Genomic DNA, 18,400 nt, shown 5'->3' with positions numbered 1-18,400 from the left:
TATACGCCCTTTGGTAAAAAGAAAAATATTAAGTATGAAATGAAATGATTTATTTGTTCCTAAAAATTTGTGCCAGGGACCCTGAAGTAAGTTTGCAAAACCTGTATCTCAGGGTCCTCGCTCTCCCTAAAGTATAATGCGTAAAAAATGAAAACTCACTCGCCATTTGACTTTGTGTCAACTGTCATTTAAAAAGTACGATTTTAGACCTTATTTTAAAGGTGAGTACTTTTGACGTGACAGTTGACACATATGTGTAATGGCGAATGAGTTCTCATTATGTACGGACTATACGTAAAGATATCTATTTTTTGCAATGATATTAGAAGAAAATAGGTTACGTTATACGCGGACCGCAAGTGGCACGTTAAAACTAAGCTAATTAGCAAACCTGAGCTCAGTCGCCCGCTGTCGTCGCTCTATCGAAGACGTCGTTGATAGTAATGTATATTTTGTTTTCGTCTCCCAAAACAACCGAAAATGCCGTCGTGTGTGATGAGATTCTGCACAAACTACACAAGCAAGGTTTCCAAAAGTCAAGGAATCACATTTCATTCGTAAGTAAAACTATTTCTTTTATATAATTCGTATTTTTCACTTATTTAACAATAACAAACTCGTGCACGTTCGTGTAAAATGCAACTCATTGCAATTTCGACCTTATGTCCCATGCCATAAGTACGTATCAAGTTATCGTTGTACGTATTTTAAAGTTTCCGATCAAAAGCAAAATAAACAGATAGGTCTCTTCTGAGTATTGACAATTCAAATAGTGTGCATATTTCCTGTTTTAGGGAAGGATTTAATTTAATTTTTATTATTTTTGTTAAAGCAGCAATAGAAATACATTCTGTGAAAATTTCAACTGTCTACTCATTACGGCTTACGAGATACAGCCCGCTGACAGATGGACGTACAGACAGCGGAGGCCGTGCCCAACGGGACCCTATTACTAATAATAGGGTCCCGTTGGGCACGGAACCCTAAAAACGAGCGGAACCGCGGGAAAAAGCTAGTTCGTAATATATTAAATACCACAGTATAAGGTTTTTATTTTACTATACAACTACAGTGTAGGCATAAATCGGCATTAGCCGAAAAGACTTTACTGTTTTTTTTTTTCTTTGGAGTTTCTAGTTTACCGTCTCGTCCCGTCTCTTTTACGCTCGCATTATTAGGCATATATCCGTCCTTCTTCCACTCTTCTGTGCAGGACGAGGTAGTGCAAAATATAACCGTCTCTTTTTCGTGCGCAACTGAAGCTGAGGTTATTAGTTCACCGTCCTTTACTCTCTGTTGTGTGAGGTTAAAATACTATCTATGCGTTTATGTGTGTTGAGTCTTTCGGCGCTGACGCAGCGTGCCATTTGTAAACATCGAATTTGATATAAGTAACCTATCTACCTCTTTTTCTTCTAATATCATTGATTTTTTGAAGTGCAACTTCTTTGTGTGGCGCGATTATATCTAAATCTAAATACATACATAAAAGGGAGGAAAAGCTGACTATCGACGCACAGCTGAAACTATTGGACAGATTGGGATGAGGCATGCAGATAGCTATTATGATGTAGACATCCGCTAAGAATTTTTAAAAATTCAACCCCTAAGGTGGCAATTTTTATTTAAAGTAGTTGTAATGAAAAAAAATTTGCAAATCGGTCCAGAAACCTGGAAAAATCGATGTACATAAAATATTTTTTTTAAAAAAACGGGCCGAATTGAGAACCACCTGCTTTTTGGAAGTCCGTTAATAAGTACGTAAATATAGCTTTCACTGTATGACATTATCATTATTAGTCATTATTCGTACCAAGTAGGTGCCTACTTTAAAATATTTCGATAAAAACTGCCGGCCTCGAAATTCCTATTCTGTTTGGCGGCAGTCATTTAAATAAAAAAGATACTCTTCAAGCCGCGCCTAAAGAAGTTTTACTTGAAAAATTAAAGTGTGAACATAGTTATAATAATAATGTGTATTTTTCTGAAGACCAATGGGCGCTATAATGTAAATCGACCTATTAAGAAATTTTAACATTTTTTTCTGAGTGTTTCGAAACAATTTTAAAAATAATCAATTAGACTTTTTTAATTTTAAGAAAGCGAAATGTACTAGAACAACTATTTTTTTTTAATCGGGATCTTGAATAGGTACTGTATTATAATGAACTGTACTAAATATTAATTAGGGCCCCCGCAGACTACAGATCTTTTCGCGTACAGTACTACCAATTTTATAAGTCGTATCGGCAAAATTCGTTTGCGTAGAAAAGCGCAACTTAAAACCGAATGTACCAATGAAATACAGACCTTATTGCTTGACGGTAAGGATTTAAATACAAGAACAACAGACTCGTGCTATCTCGCTTCTGATTCGCGCGTGCCAAACCTAGCGTGTATGCACAACCAATAGGGTTTTGGACTGTAGTCATAAAATGACGTGATTTTTTGTATAGCGGTAGTTTATGGTGCTAGAATTCATTATTAAAGAGGATAATTTTAAAAAATCATGAATTTTATTTATTTTCAACATGAGCGTCACGCTGTACGGAAGGTGAATAATGACGTCACAATCCGTTGACGATAATATTTTTCAATTTTTTAACACAAAATAGGAAAATATTTTTCATTATTTTTATTTTAAAAAAAAAATTGTCGTTTACGCCATGTGACGCCTTTAATCGCTTTTCGTACAGCGTGACGTTAGTAATTAATTATTTTAAAAATTAATAATAATCATGATTTGTTTTAAATTATTCTCTTTAATAATGAATTCTAGCCCCATAACCACTATACAAAAATCACGTCATTTTATTACTACAGTCAAAGATTCTATAGCGAACAGACACGCGCTATGATTGGCCGAGATATTTTCGCGCCATTCAAAAATAAGATGTCTGCGCAGGTACATCGGCGTGACTTATACAAGTGGTAGAACTAATTTGTAGTCTATGGGGGCCTCAAAATCGTGACTGATCGAGTCAAATCGTGTTTCAATGTTGATATCATAGTGTAAATGTGTGTGTAAATTTAGGTACTGGATCTGCATTCCAAACACCGACAGTTTTGATGGACTTAAATAAAATACCCCTTTAAAAAATCATTTTGTTTTATTTCATAGATAACAATCACCTTTATAGTCCGTACAGTGCGACAAGGCCCTCTTGGCACTTGGACATTTACAGGGGGGCGCTGTTGGAGAACAAAGGGGACACTTGACGGTAACGTTAGTTCCTATTTTCGCCACGCGCCTAGATAGCCTTGTCGTACTGTACAAAATGACTTCTCACGCCCCAGGAAACTGCCATCTCAAAAGTACCGTTCATCTTTAAAATAAGGACTACAATCGTACATTTGACATTAAAATTAAAATGGCGCGTGAGAAGTCAATTTGTACGCTAATACAAAACCTTATTACTACAGGCGTAACGCATAACTGAGTAGGTTCCTGCGGGAGGGGTGTGATTGAAGAGGCTTACCCAAAATAGTAGATCGTACTCGTTGCGATTCCCTCGCCCGTGGAAATGCGCCTTAGGATTATAAGATTCAATCTTCAACAGATGGCGCAGTGTCACCTTGTAGGTTACCTTATACTTATACAGGTCACAATCAAAAAAAAATAATAAATAAATTCCTTGATCACACTTGGACCTCACAGAGGTTATTTTAATAAATAATATTATGAATATTAAATCTTAAACCCTGAATGGATGGCACATACTCCAAATGTCAGGTTTTCATACGTCACTTGTCTGAAGCCCGCTTCTTCGATCATCGACTTGAATTTTTCCTGTGAACAATTATTACACTATTATTAAAAAACCGGCCAAGTGCGAGTCAGGCTCGCGCAATGAGGGTTCCGTACTACACATTTTGCACGATAGTTCAAAAACTATGATGCATAAAAATAAATAAAAATCGTTTTTAGAATGTACAGGTGAAGACCTTTCATATGATACCCCACTTGATATAGTCACTCACTTCGAATGTTGAAAATACTAATTATTAGTTCATGACCACAATTCGAATCGCGGGAGGTCGCCCGTTCGGTACTTGCTCTTGACATTTTTCCCGGGGCGCCTTCTTGACTCCCTACAAATTATTTTTGTCTCTTCCTTGTCCCTTATGCTCACTCTCCCCCCTTGGGGGCTAGACGTCACTAACACAGCTGTGATCTCCGCTGCTGCTCCTCCGTGGTGCCGGCCTGGCACCTGCACGCTCCGAGCTGCTTCGCCTCTTATGCCAATGGTGCGCGAATGCCAGGGGGGCAGATGTTGGAGAACAAAGGCTAAGAATATTCAAACAAGAACAAAGGGGACACTTGCCGGCAACGTTAGTTCCGATTTTCGCCACGCGCCAAGATATCCGCGCGAGAAGATAATGGAGCCGATTCTCTTGTACACAATCTCTAAACTAAACTAAATTAGAAGGTCTAAATCTAGTGCTATCCTTTTCCGCAAGCAACATTATGATAGGGATAGCAATAGGTTTAGACGTGCCATTTTAGTTTAGTTTAGAGATTGTGTACAACAGAATTAGCCACAATGTCGCATTATAAATAAGTGGATGGCGCAGTTCGTCATACTTGCAGTGTTGTACATAAAATACCTTGTATGATGGTACGGAACCCTTCGTGTGCGACTCCGACTCGCACTTAACCGGTTTTTTTGTGATGTTTAAACCACAAATTCACGGTTTTCGGATTTTTCTCTTTACTTGTGCTATAAGACACTGCTACCGGCCAAATTTCATGATTCTAGGTCTACGGGAAGTACCCTATTGATTCCCCCGAATAGGCTACTTGACAATTTTTTTAAGTTGGTCTTAAATGGTTAATATTTGTCCTATTATATCAAAAAAATTAACACTATATTTTTTTGCGCCCTAAAAACCGTAAAACTTTAATTTAAAAAAATATTTTTCTTAGACAGGTGAAAACACTGTGGCCAATTCCTTTGTACACAATCTCTAAACTAAACTAAAATATCACGTCTAAATCTATTGCTATCCCTTTCATAGTGTTGCTTGCGGAAAAGGAAAGCAATAGATTTAGACCTGTTAATTTAGTTTAGTTTAGAGATTGTGTACTAGAGAATCGGCCCCATTGGGTTATACTGTTGTTTACAAATGCATGACGTCAGAGCACAGATAATCTATCGGCCAAACATGGCCGACAGTGTTTTCACCTGTCTAAGAAAAATATTTTTTTAAATTAAAGTTTTACGGTTTTTAGGGCGCAAAAAAATATAGTGTTAATTTTTTAGATATAATAGGACAAATATTAACCATTTAAGACCAACTTAAAAAAATTGTCAAGTAGCCTATTGGCAGTGTTGATAGACCCTCCACTAGGTGGACGGATGACATCAGACGAGTCGCAGGGAGCCGCTGGATTCAGGCGGCGCAAGGAAGCCCCTACATACTAGAGACCTATGTCAAGCTGTGGACGTCTATCGGTTGATGATGATGATGATGAATTGACAGACAGACAACAAAGTTACGAAGATGATGATGATGATGAATTGACAGACAGACAGACAACAAAGATAGGCTCATTTTACCTTTTTTTTTTTTTTTTTTTTTGTAAAGCACTGTCACCAGTACTTTACAACCATTACAATCTAGCCTATGAAAGAGGCTAATAAGCAATATTATATTAACCTAAACTTATAAACGTACTTATACCTAAGAATCTGTCCATTGACTTAGCTTAGTTTATAGTTAAGATACCTTATTGGAAGACACTTTGTTCTTGTGTTCTTTAAATTGCACTAGCACTATGCTTTCACTTTGTTCGTGTGATCTTTGATTTGCACTAGCACTACACTTTCACTATAACTACACTAGCTCAAAAGGCTTAGTCCTCTTAAGTCTACGTATTAGGTCTGTGTTGTCGAGGAGCTGGATAGCCTCGACGTTAACATGTTCATGGAGCCTGCGTTCGTGGGATTTAGCGTGTTTGCTAATAGCTGTGTCCACGAAGCCCATTTGGAGATCGCGATGAATGTCTACATTCCTGACGTACCAGGGTGCATTGACGATACCCCTAAGCACTTTATTTTGGAATCGCTGAATTATTAGTAAATTGCTCTGATTGCTCATTTTACCTGATGTGGGAACTGTCGTATGCTCTCCACTAAGTACTGGTAGGGCTTCCACTGTCCAGCTATGAGCTGTCCCAGCACTGGGATCATTTGGAACGAGTATTGGTCATATACCCTGCAATCAAGAAAGATGTGAATTATTATAAAACTGGATTTAGTAGCTCTTCTGTATAATTCTATGTCTATACTCTATACCATACGCAGTGGCGTGCAGGTCATAGAGGCATAAATGCACTGCTTACCCTAATGACCCTAGTCTTAACAACTCAATGCTTATTTTTCACTAGCTTATGCTCGCGACTTCGTCCGCGTGGACTACAAAATTTCAAAACCGTATTTCACCCCCTTAGGAGTTGAATTATCAAAAATCCTTTCTTAGCGGATGCCTAGGTCATAATAGCTATCTGCATGCCAAATTTCAGCCCGATCCGTCCAGTAGTTTGAGCTGTGCGTTGATAGATCAGTCAGTCAGTCAGTCAGTCACCTTTTCCTTTTATATATTTAGATTATGACTAAATAGGTTCATACCTAATTGCCTACCCAGGCTTAAATAGGTACCTGTGCACGCCACCCGTACCGTAATAAAGTCAAAAAACATCAATAGGAGTTAACAATTTTTACTGACTAACTAATCAAAAACAAACCTGTTTTCGAATTCAATTTCGATTGTTTTTTTGGAAACATGGGTTTTCACTTCTCTAGTAGGGAAAACATAGGTTCGTTTGTGATTGGTTGGTCGTTCAAAATGAAGTTTTTTTTGTCCTTGTCATATGTATGGGATTATGTAACAGAGAGAGGTACTAACTTCTCTCCGTGGATAGAGTATAATAATTACCATTGCATAGTGGTGTTGGGCAGTTGGCTGAACTCCAGACAGAGGAAGCGGCCGCCCGGCTGCAGCACGCGATAGGCCTCCTCTATAACCTGGGTGAGTATGTGTTCTAAGTAAGAATAGGAAAGTCAATGACCTCTATGCAGGGTGTAACCAGAACGCTGGCTGGCAAAAACGAACATAGGTGATAGTACTGATGATTACTACTATATGTGATACCACAAAAGAAATTCCTATATTTTGTAAAAGTTTGATATATTGCAAATAAAACATCTGACTGACGCTAGCGGTCAACGAACGTCGCGTAAGTAGGCCACTCAGAGTCAATGCCGCATCGTAGACAGGGTATTGACCGAGTTTTGTACGCTATACATTGCGAGTTTCAAAGATATTGAATAACTAAAACTACAAAATGAGGCAAATGGTTATTGGTATTGGATTGTGTTTAGGTAGTTTACAACTGAGTTTTTGCTAGCGTTCGGTTACCTGTATGTCACGAAAATAATGCTAAAACAAAGCCCTACAAATAGTGGCGTGCAGCTCATAAAGTTAATAGCTCAATTTACATTTTTCATTATGACCTTTTTCAAAATGATAGAAATAATATCTTGACGCTCTGTGCCGCGAGGTGAAGCGCAGCTCAGGTGCGTACAGACCTTAAAGAGTATACCCTTAGTTAAAATGGTACCTTATCTACACGTGTGCAGTTCCTGATGCCGAAGGCGATAGTGTATGCGCTGTACGAGTCGTCTGGTAGCGGTAGGTTCTCAGCATCTGCACACAACCAGTCTATGTCCACTGAAGTGTCTTTGGTGTAACCCTGCCTGAAAACAGTACTCCTGACTTAATCAAGATAAATTTATAAAAGGAAAAGGTGACTGACTGACTGATCTATCAACGCACAGCTCCAAATACTGGACGGATCGGGCTGAAATTTGGCATACAGAATAGCTATTATGACGTAGGCATCCGCTAAGCACTACAGTACACTGGCCTACTACAGGTACGCATAGGTCTTCTCCCATAATGAGCAGGGTTATAGTCCACCACACTGGTCAAGAGCGGAGTTCACATACTGTTGAGATTATTATTTCTTTCTCATTAGTTAGTAAAGAAATAATAAGAATAAATCAAGAGTTATGTTTGACGATCCCCCTGGTGCAGTTGTGATGCTGTGGCCTCATAAGTAGGAGGCCCCAGGTTCGATTCCCGGCAAAAACGCTCGAAAACAATGGAGTGTTCAATTGCTATTCGATTGCTATTGAATACTTGGATTGTTATTCAAGCCCATCGCTAGTAATCATGTTTTTTATAAATCTTACTTTTCTGCCCTGGCTTTGCCCACATCCAGCATGTGTTGGTTGATGTCACACACAGTGACACTGCTGCGCTTGTCTGTTGCTGGCAAGCCTTGGTTCCTCAGGTAGTTCAGATATCTGAATGTTATGTCCCCTGAAATAGTTCAATGGTAGAATTATTCATATTATGTTTAAGCTTTAAAAACTAATTGAGCACCTTGCCTAATTTTATGCATACTAATTACATAACAAATCCTTTAACTAAAAAGCTGTTAACTGCAAGTTTTTTATTGAATTAACAACAAAAACCATGTGAATTTTCAAAAACTAATGTTTCTAAAGTTTGTTTCAAGTTTAGTCCTCTAAGCATTTATTTTTTAGGAACATTTTTGAAAATTGCCACGTTTTTGGGTAATAGCTCAAAACATAATATTTTTGACAGTTAACAGCTTTTTAATAAGGATGATAGTAATACAAAAGTAACTTTGTTGTTTGTGACCTATCATGGCACACAACTGAACCCATCTGGACTCTGGTACTAAGATAACTTGAATCATCATTCTTTTAGATTATAGATATAAGATTCGGCATTATGGCAGCTAAAAAACAATATTACCAGTGCCTCCAGCCATATCCAAGAGTTTGGTTCCAGGAGTGGGCGCCAGCCGCAGCATGAGGATGTCCTTCCACAGTCTGTGCACACCAAATGACATCACATCATTCATCAGATCGTACTTGCTTGCTACTGTCTCAAACACTTCATGCACTGAAAAAAGATTAATAAGAGTTATACCTTGCGCGGCCAAAACTTGCTTGCTAGTCGCTACTAAAACACAAAAGTATTACAAACACCTTTTTTCGTTTTCTCATCTTCGTTTACAGTTTCAAAACCAAAATGTGTTTTTCGTTTCTCTTCTTCTGCAGGCTCGGCTTGCGCACTGTAATGTTTGGCACCACATAACCTTAGTGACGCTTTTCTAGTGTTAATTAATGTAAGAACAGATCTCCTTAGCGCCATTTTAAATATTTTGTAAATCTATTACTTAATTCAACCACTGTTTCATAAATATAAATGGTCAAAGTTGGAAATTCATAATTTTCACAAGCGAAAATCATGAAAATAGTAGTAGGACGATCAGCTGGAAAATTGGCAACTTGACCACAGACCAATAACAATTAACAAATTAACATATACTTGTCAACCATTGACAACACAATATTTGACATTTGACCAGTGTTTCCACTTACCATTTTGGTTTTACCCGACTTACTGTAGGAATTCGCCCCAAATTACCTTAAAAATATTGAAATTGTACGCTTAATTAATTAATTTAATTTGACAATATCATTTTCCGTTTTAAATATCATTTCACGATCCTAGATCTTCTTATGAAGGATTTTATGCATCATTTTCTTCCATTTTCAAATATTAATATAATACCTCGGTCTCATGAAATAATTATAACTACGCAGTACGCAATCTACTTAATTATACTTATCCATAAAAATACTCTACTTTTCAGCAATACGTAGTGCATTTTTTAATTTCTAGCCCTCTTGAGTCTAATTAACTATCTTTGACAAATTAAAAAAGAAAAAGGAAACATTGGGTGGGTATGAAAAACAGGATGCTCACCTGAAGCTCAATTTTACCCCCAAATTACCCTGACCCTGTCAACATAAAAAACTCCCTAATTAACGTACCTAGTATTAGTTCTTTCGCCTTAAAATAAGCTAAAATCTCTAGAAGTGGGCACACTGCATTTGACAAACAAAAAATGTCAAATACAAACATCTCGCTCGTCAATCAATGTCAAAATTAGTTATTCATAGACTTGATAGAATTCTAGAATTGCTTTCTTTTGTATTTAAATAGTGCCGCGAAAACAAACCCATTTTATCGTTTTTTACTTTGAAAAACTTTCTTAGGAATGCGTCTTTTATCATGATAAATTTATGATAATTTATTGTTTCATGAAACAACAGTAACTTGCTTTCTGGACTGGATATCGATTGATAAAATTGACATGATAAAAATTGATAAGGATTACCATGACAAGAGATTCGCTTGAAGTGGCTTGTTTACGCGCTACAAACGAACAAAATATATAGCTATGTCTGCAAATGAAAGCAAGTATAAATTATTTTCATTGGATCATTACCAATTTCCTTACCAAACACGACAGTCACGAAACAGTCGTGAATTATTTTGACGATTCAAAAACACTTTGTAAAAGTTTATTTGAGTAAAAAAATATTTAAATCTATTCTATTCTAAAAAAAATAGTACTTGATCAGTAGTACTTAGTAGTAAACGGACTTACAGCCTTATCTTACCTACTAGTTGATGCCCGCGACTTCGTCCGCGTGGAATTAGGTTTTTTAAGAATCCCGTGGGAACTCTTCGATTTCCCGGGATAAAAAGTAGCCTATGTCACTCTCCAGGTCTTTATCTATACCCATGCAAAAAATCACGTCAATCCGTTGCACCGTTGCGACGCGATTGAAGGACAAACCAACAAACAAACATACTTTCGCATTTATAATAAGGGTACTGATTTATTAGGGTAGGGTAGGTAGAGTATGTGTGCACAGGGTTTGAAGCCAGGGTAGGCATTAGTTACCTGAACCTGTTTAACCTGTTGAACCTGAAAAATATGCATTGAGCCATTACTGGGGTAAGCAGTGCATTTATGCCTTTATGACCTGCACGCCACTGGTTGGTAGATATTATGGTATAGTGCTAAAACCATCTCGATCACATTAAAAATAAAAATAAACTACTTACTCTTTCAAAGGCAAACTTTTAAAAAACTAGGTATTCCGCATTAGGCACACGCTTGACCACAATCTCACGTGATGAAAAGTGATGATGTGGCCTAAAATGGGATGTGTTTACTTAATAGATCCCTATTTACTCTTGTTTTAAAGATACCTGGATTGTAATTGGTAAGAAACACTGATTATTTACAGATTCATTAATTTATTTATTTTAAATCTTAGCGCCCAGTAATTATGTAAAGCACATTCGACAACGGTTCAACTGGGATTGTGGGATAGCTTGCGTCCTCATGCTATTGTCGGAGCAGCAGAGGAAGGAGTTTCTCGAAGGATTCTCGCGAATATGCCTAGAAGAGGGCTTCGGACGCGCTACTTGGACTATAGACCTCTGTTACTTGCTGAAGCGGTAATAACGCCGGATTTTTTTTAAATTAAGTAGGTACACAAATCTAAAAGGAGACCGACCAGTATCGAGAACATTTAGAAAATATAGGATATATTTTTTTTCGCGTTTCTTTTGTAGTATCATATCAGTAATCATCAGTACTATCACCTGTCTTTGTTTTTGCTAGCGTTCTGGTTTCAATTATGTATATTTTGCAGTTTTCGTTTTGATTCTTGTATAGTATCTACTATCTACCTACCTACTAAAATATGTATATTTTTCTTTAGTTTGAATTTTACCGAATGGTTGTTTTAAAACTCTATAAAAGTATTATTATACATTCTTATAAGTAGTCCAATGCTGTTCTCATTCAATTGTTTTCTCCAATAATTAATTTTGTTTCTAGGTTCAATATCAAGCATCGCATGTACACTTCGCGACAGGCAGCAAACAATAGAGCTCATAGTGACGAGGTTAGTTGGATTTTTGCTGAAAGTTAAAGAAGTAAGGCACGAAGAACTGTTAGGCCCTTCTTACATTACGATACTTACAGACGGCAAGTATCCTACGCGAGTCTCGAAGATCGCTGAAGAGTATCTGGTATCTCACACACATTTGTATGGTGATTCGCACACTTCGCTACCGGTATCCTACGCGTCTGCTACTAGTCTCGCGATACCCATCTTGTTGTCGCCCGCGCGTCGCGTCTCCTACGAATCTCGGCAAAATGGCGGCGGATCGGCAGTTTTGACATTAAAGTTCAAGAAGAATTCTTTGTTTTTGTACGAAACTCGAGTAGCGAACATGTATTCTACTGGCATGTGACTTCGGTATCGTCGGTTCAGAAACTCGGCATACAACAGCATCACAGTGGTGGACGGCGTTCTGTCCACAGAGCGAGTGGTCACACACGTGGTCACCACCGGACCGGCGGTCGTCCTAGTGGACGCTGCTCTACTGTCCTGCGACTGTGCAAACCGAGAGTTCCCTCATTCTAGTTTACTCTGGATACAGGTAGCCGATCGTGTAAGGAATCGGTTCAGAAACGCGGCATACAACGGTATCACAGTGGTGGACGGCGTTCTGTCCACGGAGCAAGTGGTCACACACGTGGTCACCACCGGACCGGCCATCGTTCTCGTGGACGCTGCTTTATTGTCTTGCGACCTGTGCAAACATAACAAGCTGACGTCGGAGTTTAGGTAATTTAAATTTTGTCAGAAAAAAGATTACACAAAAGTGAGTACCTACCTAACTACCTATCACATTGCATTTCGAACCCTAATCAAAAGTATAAAATTATGAGATAGCACAAGCAAGCGTGAACTTTTTTACTAAATTATCGAGATTTTATACATATTTTTTATTGCGAGATCCATCGTGTCGTAGTTCCGCCAGTAGTAGCATGGCATCGACTAGGGCTCAAAAATGTGTCATGACTTTTATTCATGGCCACAACACGTAGTTGTATCGTCAGCATCGTGACCAAAGCAACGACAAAGCGCGAGCAAAGCAAGTGCAATTTTTTGTATTGGTGCCCAAGGGAAGTCAATTTTGGCACCACACCTACGCCTACGGGGTGATTCGCTTACTCAGTGTCTAACACTGAATATATTATTATACTCTTTGTACTGAATAATAGCCATTGAGCTCATTTGACATTGGTAAGTTGGTTCTACATTGCTGGTTCACTGGGTGATAAAAAAAATTGTAGTTGGAAAATCTTCAATGGATTAAAATTAACGTCAAATGAGCTCAGTAGATATCATTCAGAACTGAGTTAGCGAATCAGTAGGCTGGACAAGCCCCGCTAATAATTTCATCTTTCCCAGGCGTATATTCGGTGGAAGCTACCGTGGCCACTATATCCTGGTCGTGGACTGGGCGGGCGGCAAGTTGCGATACCACAACCCCGCCCGCCCTCACCCGCTCTGCGCCACCACGCGCAAGAATCTGCGCGCCGCCAGAGCACAGCCGCATACTGACTGCGATGTTATACTTGTTTATAACCAATAGAAATAAATGATTCAAATATATTAACTTATTAAGGTTTCATAAAAATTACAAAAATAAATTACCTATAGGCATAGATTAATTAATTATTGATCTATAGGGTTATCGAGCTTCGTACATCCCTAATTAAGTTAATTCCCCATCCGAAAAGATTTTCAGACAACACTTCATTTTAATTTAGTCTATGGCTTTCGGCCGTGCCAACTGCCAACATAAAAGTATTAATAATTTTGTCAAAATATAAGAATCGCTTGAAATACCACTAAGAAATTCAGGATTTCTTGTTTGACCTACAAAAAGAGCAAAATTATCAAGCTAATAAATTAATAGCTTATGCATAAAATAACAAGCACAGATTGATTAAATTACGCATTTCAGTGCTGCCAATATAACAACTAATAAACAGCCCTAGAGATATGACCGCAGCGAACTTCTAATAGCCTCTACTCTTTGCACGGGGGATCCCGGTATATGACGTCAAAAACCTGTTTTCGAATAATTCAACGCAGTAGAGTTGCTTGTCCTGTAGCACGTGAGCTCACAGTCACAATCATAGATAATATTATACTAATACTGTCACAATACCACCGAATTAAAAGAATAGGGTTGTGTAAACATGTGTATTATCTATTATATATTTTAATATTATGTAACTATGTTTTCTAAACAGTAATTTTGTTACATTATTTTCATTATGCTATGCTTTTCACTAACCGATTCTTACTCTAAGATTATATTTTAAAACTTTATTTTAATTTAGCTAATTTATTAGGTAGTTAGGGTACATTGACTTGTATATTACTTCGTATGGACAGGGTTATTGAACAAACAAAATGGCACCGACTCATTGGTGCTTAAATGCAACCTCAGTGACGTCGGGATTTCAAACGGGTCGTTTATTAGTATCTAAGAGGTGGCGCTGATTCATTTGGTTTCTAAAGCGTGAAAATTTTTGTTCGTTTGACCATATCTTGTCATTTATATCGATGGTAGGGTACATATACTTCTAAGGTAGGATGGCGAAATAAAGCAAGGTTTGTATTTTCAATTATTATATCACCTAACTAACTATACTTTATTTTTTTATAGTTTTTATTAGCTGACTTAAAAGCAATGTGATTTGCCCAGCGCCTTACCTTCTAGAGTTATGGTTTTCAGTTTCACTCGTATCAAGACTTCATGTCAGTTCGTGGTATTGGTAGCAGGGGCCGCGTATAGGGCGCCTTTTACGCATTTCAGCGTAAGGGCGTTTGTGCACTTATCCGTATTCGGTTCGTATGCGTGTTTGTTAAGTAAGCCAAAATAACAGCGATCCGTTTTTTGCTTACATAAAAACACGAATACGAACTGAATGCGGATGAGTGCATAAATACTTACGCTACTTTTCTTTATCTTTTAAGTTAGTTAAGACAAGCAAGCATCTTTTAAGCAAGTTAAGATGTGCGACAAGGCAATCTTGGCGCGTGGCGAAAATCGGAACCAATGTTGCCGTCAAGTGTCTCCTTCGTTCTTTTTTGAATAGTCTAAGCATTTGTTCTCCAACAGCGCCCCCCTGTCAATGTCACTCAAGTGCCAAGAGAGCCTTGTCTTACTGTAGTATGGTCCAAACCAAATGCCGTGCAAAAAGTTAGGTACCCTCAACCAAAGAGACTATTTAAGTAGGGTTCACGCGAAATAAGTCCACCGTCTGAGGCTCTCTGTTTAAGCCCGGCAAGGCATAGAAAAACTTATTGGCATGGCAGATGAAGCAGATTTCTATTTTCCTTATTTATTTATTTTTTAAATACTTACCTACTCCGTTTATGCTAGTTTTATTTGATCCCTATAAATTTTAAAATGCCTGCAATGGCCCATGACTTAACAATTAGTTCTGATTTTGGCCGCGCGTATTTTACACCTATGTTTAAAAGATTTAAGTAGGTAGCTAGGTATAATTTCTTCACAAAGTTTTATTGGTTCGACAGAATTAATAATGCAAGCCCAATAATAAAAGATAATAATGCATTTTTTAACCGACTTCAAAAAAAGGAGGAGGGTTGAAATTTCAAAAATCCTTTCTTAGCGGATGTCTACGTCATAATAGCTATCTGCATGCCAAACTTCAGCCCAATCCGTCCAGTAGTTCGAGCTGTGCGTTGATAGATCAGTCAGTCAGTCGCCTTTTCCTTTATTTTATTTAGATGAGTATTCTTACAAAATCGAGGATTTATTAAAAATATTTATTTTTGTCAGGCGCTTTTCGGTAATGCTTTCTACATGATGTGTCAGAAAAAGGTTCTATGAAAATAGACTTTTTTTCCAACAGTAGGTACCTATGACAAATTAGATATTTTCTTATTTCAGTTTAACAGAAGGGGCAGAAAGATAATCTAGGCCCACTAAGAGGATCCGGAGTTTGATTCTGGACACGCACCTAAATTCTTCAGAGTGCGTTTTAAGCAAAATGTCACTTGCTTTAATGGTGAAGGAAAACATCGTGAGGAAACCTGCATGCCATTCTGCCTATCTATATGCTTGAGGCGTAATGCTCTCAAAAGTGTTTTAAATCTGGCACTTGGCCAGTGTGGTGGGCTATAGCCTAAGCCCTTCTCATTCAAGAGGAGACCCGTGCTCAGTAATAAAGATACGTCGTATTGAGCTCTTCCAATTTCGAGAAAGAGGTCAGCCACCGAATCCAACTCGGTTGGGCAGCGTTCAAGAAGCTTCGAGATGTCTTCTTGACCAAAATTCTTCAGTGGTTGAAGAAGAAAAGTCTTCGAACAGTGCGTGTTGCCAGTGATGACATAATATGGATCCGAGACATGGTCGCTAACTATGGGCCTCATAAGAAAGCTCAGAGTCACTCGGCGGGCGATGGAGATAGCTATGCTTGGAGTTTCTCTACGTGATCAAATCAGAAATAAGGAGATCCGTAGGAGAACTAGAGTAACCGACATAGCTCAACGGGCCGCGAACCTGAAGTGGCAACACTCTCAAGTTTTGTGTTTGGGATTTGTGTGGTGCTGCGTGGTGGTGGTGCGTATTGCTTGCCTAGTGGCTGCTTTTTCCTGCATGTTTAACAGTGGCAGGGCGGGCGGTGCATTTCGCATGTTGCATGTTGCACCATACAGATTCGACCTGTTTCAGCGGATTATAGCGAATGAAGCTTTTGGTTCATTGTATTTCATGGACTTCCACAAAGTAAATGCCTGCTTCTATCTACTCTATACTCGTTTATTATAAACGAGTAGTAAAATAGTAACCACATCATTGGATGTACTCATCCAATGATGTGGTTATTATTCCAATGATTTCAAAGTGCCTACTGGAACTTTGAAATCATTGGAAGCGTGTATGTGCTATTTAATTCTACAGCCAAATGAGATTTTATGTACTTAAAATTATGTTAATTTAAAAGCTCGAACTACGTTTAATCGATTTTCCAGTAAAACCCATGAAGTCTTAATGGAAGGTCCGACCAGTAAATGTGATAATTGTTTATTTTGGACATTATCTAGCATTCGCTCAGTACGGTTTTACCTAAGAAGACACGCTAAAAATAGAAAACTCATTCAGATATCCCTTTATTCGGCTTCACCTACACGCCCTTCCTTTACAAATACAATACAATAGAATTCTTTAGTAGCATAATGTGTGTAGGTATATAAGGTGTTCAATCTAATAAACATATGGATGTTGCCAGCTCGCTTTGCTTGCCACCTTCCCCTTCGTTCCACAACAAACGGAAATCCCGCCCAAGCAACCAGTCTTTCTGTACAACTGACAAAATAACCACGCGTACGAAAAATTTTATGTATCGGTGGGTATCTATTCATAATTTTACTGTTTTGTACGTGAGGGAGGAAATGCGGGGCAAATGGTAGTACCTACTCATAAAAGCTGTGGTCGGATTTATTTCAATTTTCAGTGTAAACAAATCCCAGTAAAAATTTAAATTTATTTATTTACTAGCTTATGCCCGCGATTTCGTCCGCGTGGATTTAGGTTTTTTTAATCCCATGGGAACTCTTTAATTTTCCGGCATAAAAAGTTGCCTATGTCCTTGCCCGGGATATTAGCTAACTCTGTACCTCGGTTGATCGGTTGGGGCGTGAAAAACTAGGAGACAAACAGACAGACACACTTTCGCATTTATAATCTTAGTATGGACTTTGACATGGATCCTGACAGTAGGTATAATATGCCCTTAAGGTGACGCAGTACGCTCGACCGAACCTGTTTGCTTTTCACTTGACATTGTATGAGAAAGGTGAGAGGCACGATGATTTTCACCGAAATCAAGGGTTTAGGAAAAGTATTTTTGAGAAAAAACTACTAGCTTTATGTTTACAAGGTATAGTTATTTCAACTAGGTAATGAATAAATAAAATATGTCTAATGCTAAATTCCTTTACAATTTTCATACCCCTAAATCTTATTTATTAACGCCCAAAGTTGTCATAAATTTTGTGTTAAAATAGGAATCTTTTGAGGCTCGTAACTTTAAACCATCTTTTTTTAATGTTTCATATATCAATAAACCTAGATAATGACGAGATTAATCGATATAATACTTAGTTTTGAGCATACAATATCAAATAATATACCCTCCTACGTTTGTATGAAGAAAGCACCGAACTGAGCTCACTTAACAATATACAATGTTACATAGTTAGTAAGCACGTATTAATATGCCGCGTGACAACCCCTGTACTAGTAAATACTGAAATAAATTTTATTACAATGGTGCACTACTGGTCGGACATGTTACACCGACGATGTATCTGTTACAAAGTTCAAATCATAAATATTAAATCTATAAATAATACTCAAATATGGTATAGTATTACAATAATAACCAGTCTTAACATCTCTTAAAATTGACTCTTGTTGCAGAAGTATAGGGATGGTCTTCAATAATAGTCAGTTTCCAATTTCACTTCACTGTATTTTTAAGCATAGCTTGCGCCTTCGACTTAATTCTCACAATTGACCGCCATTTTTATTA

General features: G+C 37.9%; 2 protein-coding genes across 2 annotated transcripts; one reads left to right on the top strand and one right to left on the bottom strand.

Annotated features, from left to right (window-relative positions):
- Positions 1–3,603: 3,603 nt before the first annotated feature.
- Coq5 (ubiquinone biosynthesis protein COQ3, mitochondrial) lies at positions 3,604–9,389 on the bottom strand. Its single transcript, XM_034972338.2, has 7 exons — positions 9,087–9,389; positions 8,851–9,000; positions 8,259–8,388; positions 7,625–7,760; positions 6,940–7,028; positions 6,108–6,219; positions 3,604–3,790 (listed from the first exon to the last, which is right to left on the bottom strand). Exons 1-7 carry the CDS (start codon positions 9,250–9,252, stop codon positions 3,689–3,691), a joined length of 885 nt encoding a protein of 294 aa, XP_034828229.1. The 5' UTR covers positions 9,253–9,389; the 3' UTR covers positions 3,604–3,688.
- Positions 9,390–10,290: 901 nt separating this feature from the next.
- LOC117985311 (protein GUCD1) lies at positions 10,291–13,416 on the top strand. Its single transcript, XM_034971999.2, has 5 exons — positions 10,291–10,368; positions 11,238–11,421; positions 11,807–11,873; positions 12,415–12,602; positions 13,233–13,416. The coding sequence occupies exons 1-5, from the start codon at positions 10,359–10,361 to the stop codon at positions 13,414–13,416; spliced, it is 633 nt and encodes a 210-aa protein (XP_034827890.2). The 5' UTR covers positions 10,291–10,358.
- The last annotated feature ends 4,984 nt before the right edge of the window (positions 13,417–18,400 follow it).

This window comes from Maniola hyperantus, chromosome 9, assembly GCF_902806685.2.
Source record: "Maniola hyperantus chromosome 9, iAphHyp1.2, whole genome shotgun sequence".
NCBI classification, from domain to species: Eukaryota; Metazoa; Arthropoda; class Insecta; order Lepidoptera; family Nymphalidae; genus Maniola; species Maniola hyperantus.
Note: the sequence above shows the minus strand (reverse complement) of the source record. Positions and strands in the feature narration are given on the sequence as shown.